Below are 243 nucleotides of genomic sequence, written 5' to 3'. Positions count from 1 at the left end.
GTTAGTTACCTCTTCTCTGTATCGAGACGTCATTATCTCGCCCTCAGAGCCAAGCCTGCATTCTACCCGTGGCATCGACTGGCGCGTGACTGTCCTTCCACCGCTTTCCGTCCTCGTGACCGTCCTTGTCACCTCGCTCGAATGTGTCTTGAAAACAAGGTCATGCAGGTACCGAGAGACCGCTCAGAATGACCCTGACGGCCCTCCAGCTCCTCAATCGCCTTCCTGTCTCGTGGTGCCACT

General features: G+C 56.4%; 1 protein-coding gene across 1 annotated transcript in view; it reads left to right on the top strand.

Annotated features, from left to right (window-relative positions):
• LOC119594573 overlaps positions 1 to 243 on the top strand; it is a gene marked incomplete at its 3' end in the record, with an annotated part of 22,419 nt that overhangs the window by 21,722 nt on the left and 454 nt on the right. Inside the window, 1 exon segment of the mRNA XM_037943609.1 lies at positions 48 to 243. Coding sequence (XP_037799537.1) covers positions 48 to 243 — 196 coding nt within the window.

Source organism: Penaeus monodon, chromosome 34 (genome assembly GCF_015228065.2).
Source record: "Penaeus monodon isolate SGIC_2016 chromosome 34, NSTDA_Pmon_1, whole genome shotgun sequence".
Classification (NCBI taxonomy): domain Eukaryota; kingdom Metazoa; phylum Arthropoda; class Malacostraca; order Decapoda; family Penaeidae; genus Penaeus; species Penaeus monodon.
Note: the sequence above shows the minus strand (reverse complement) of the source record. Positions and strands in the feature narration are given on the sequence as shown.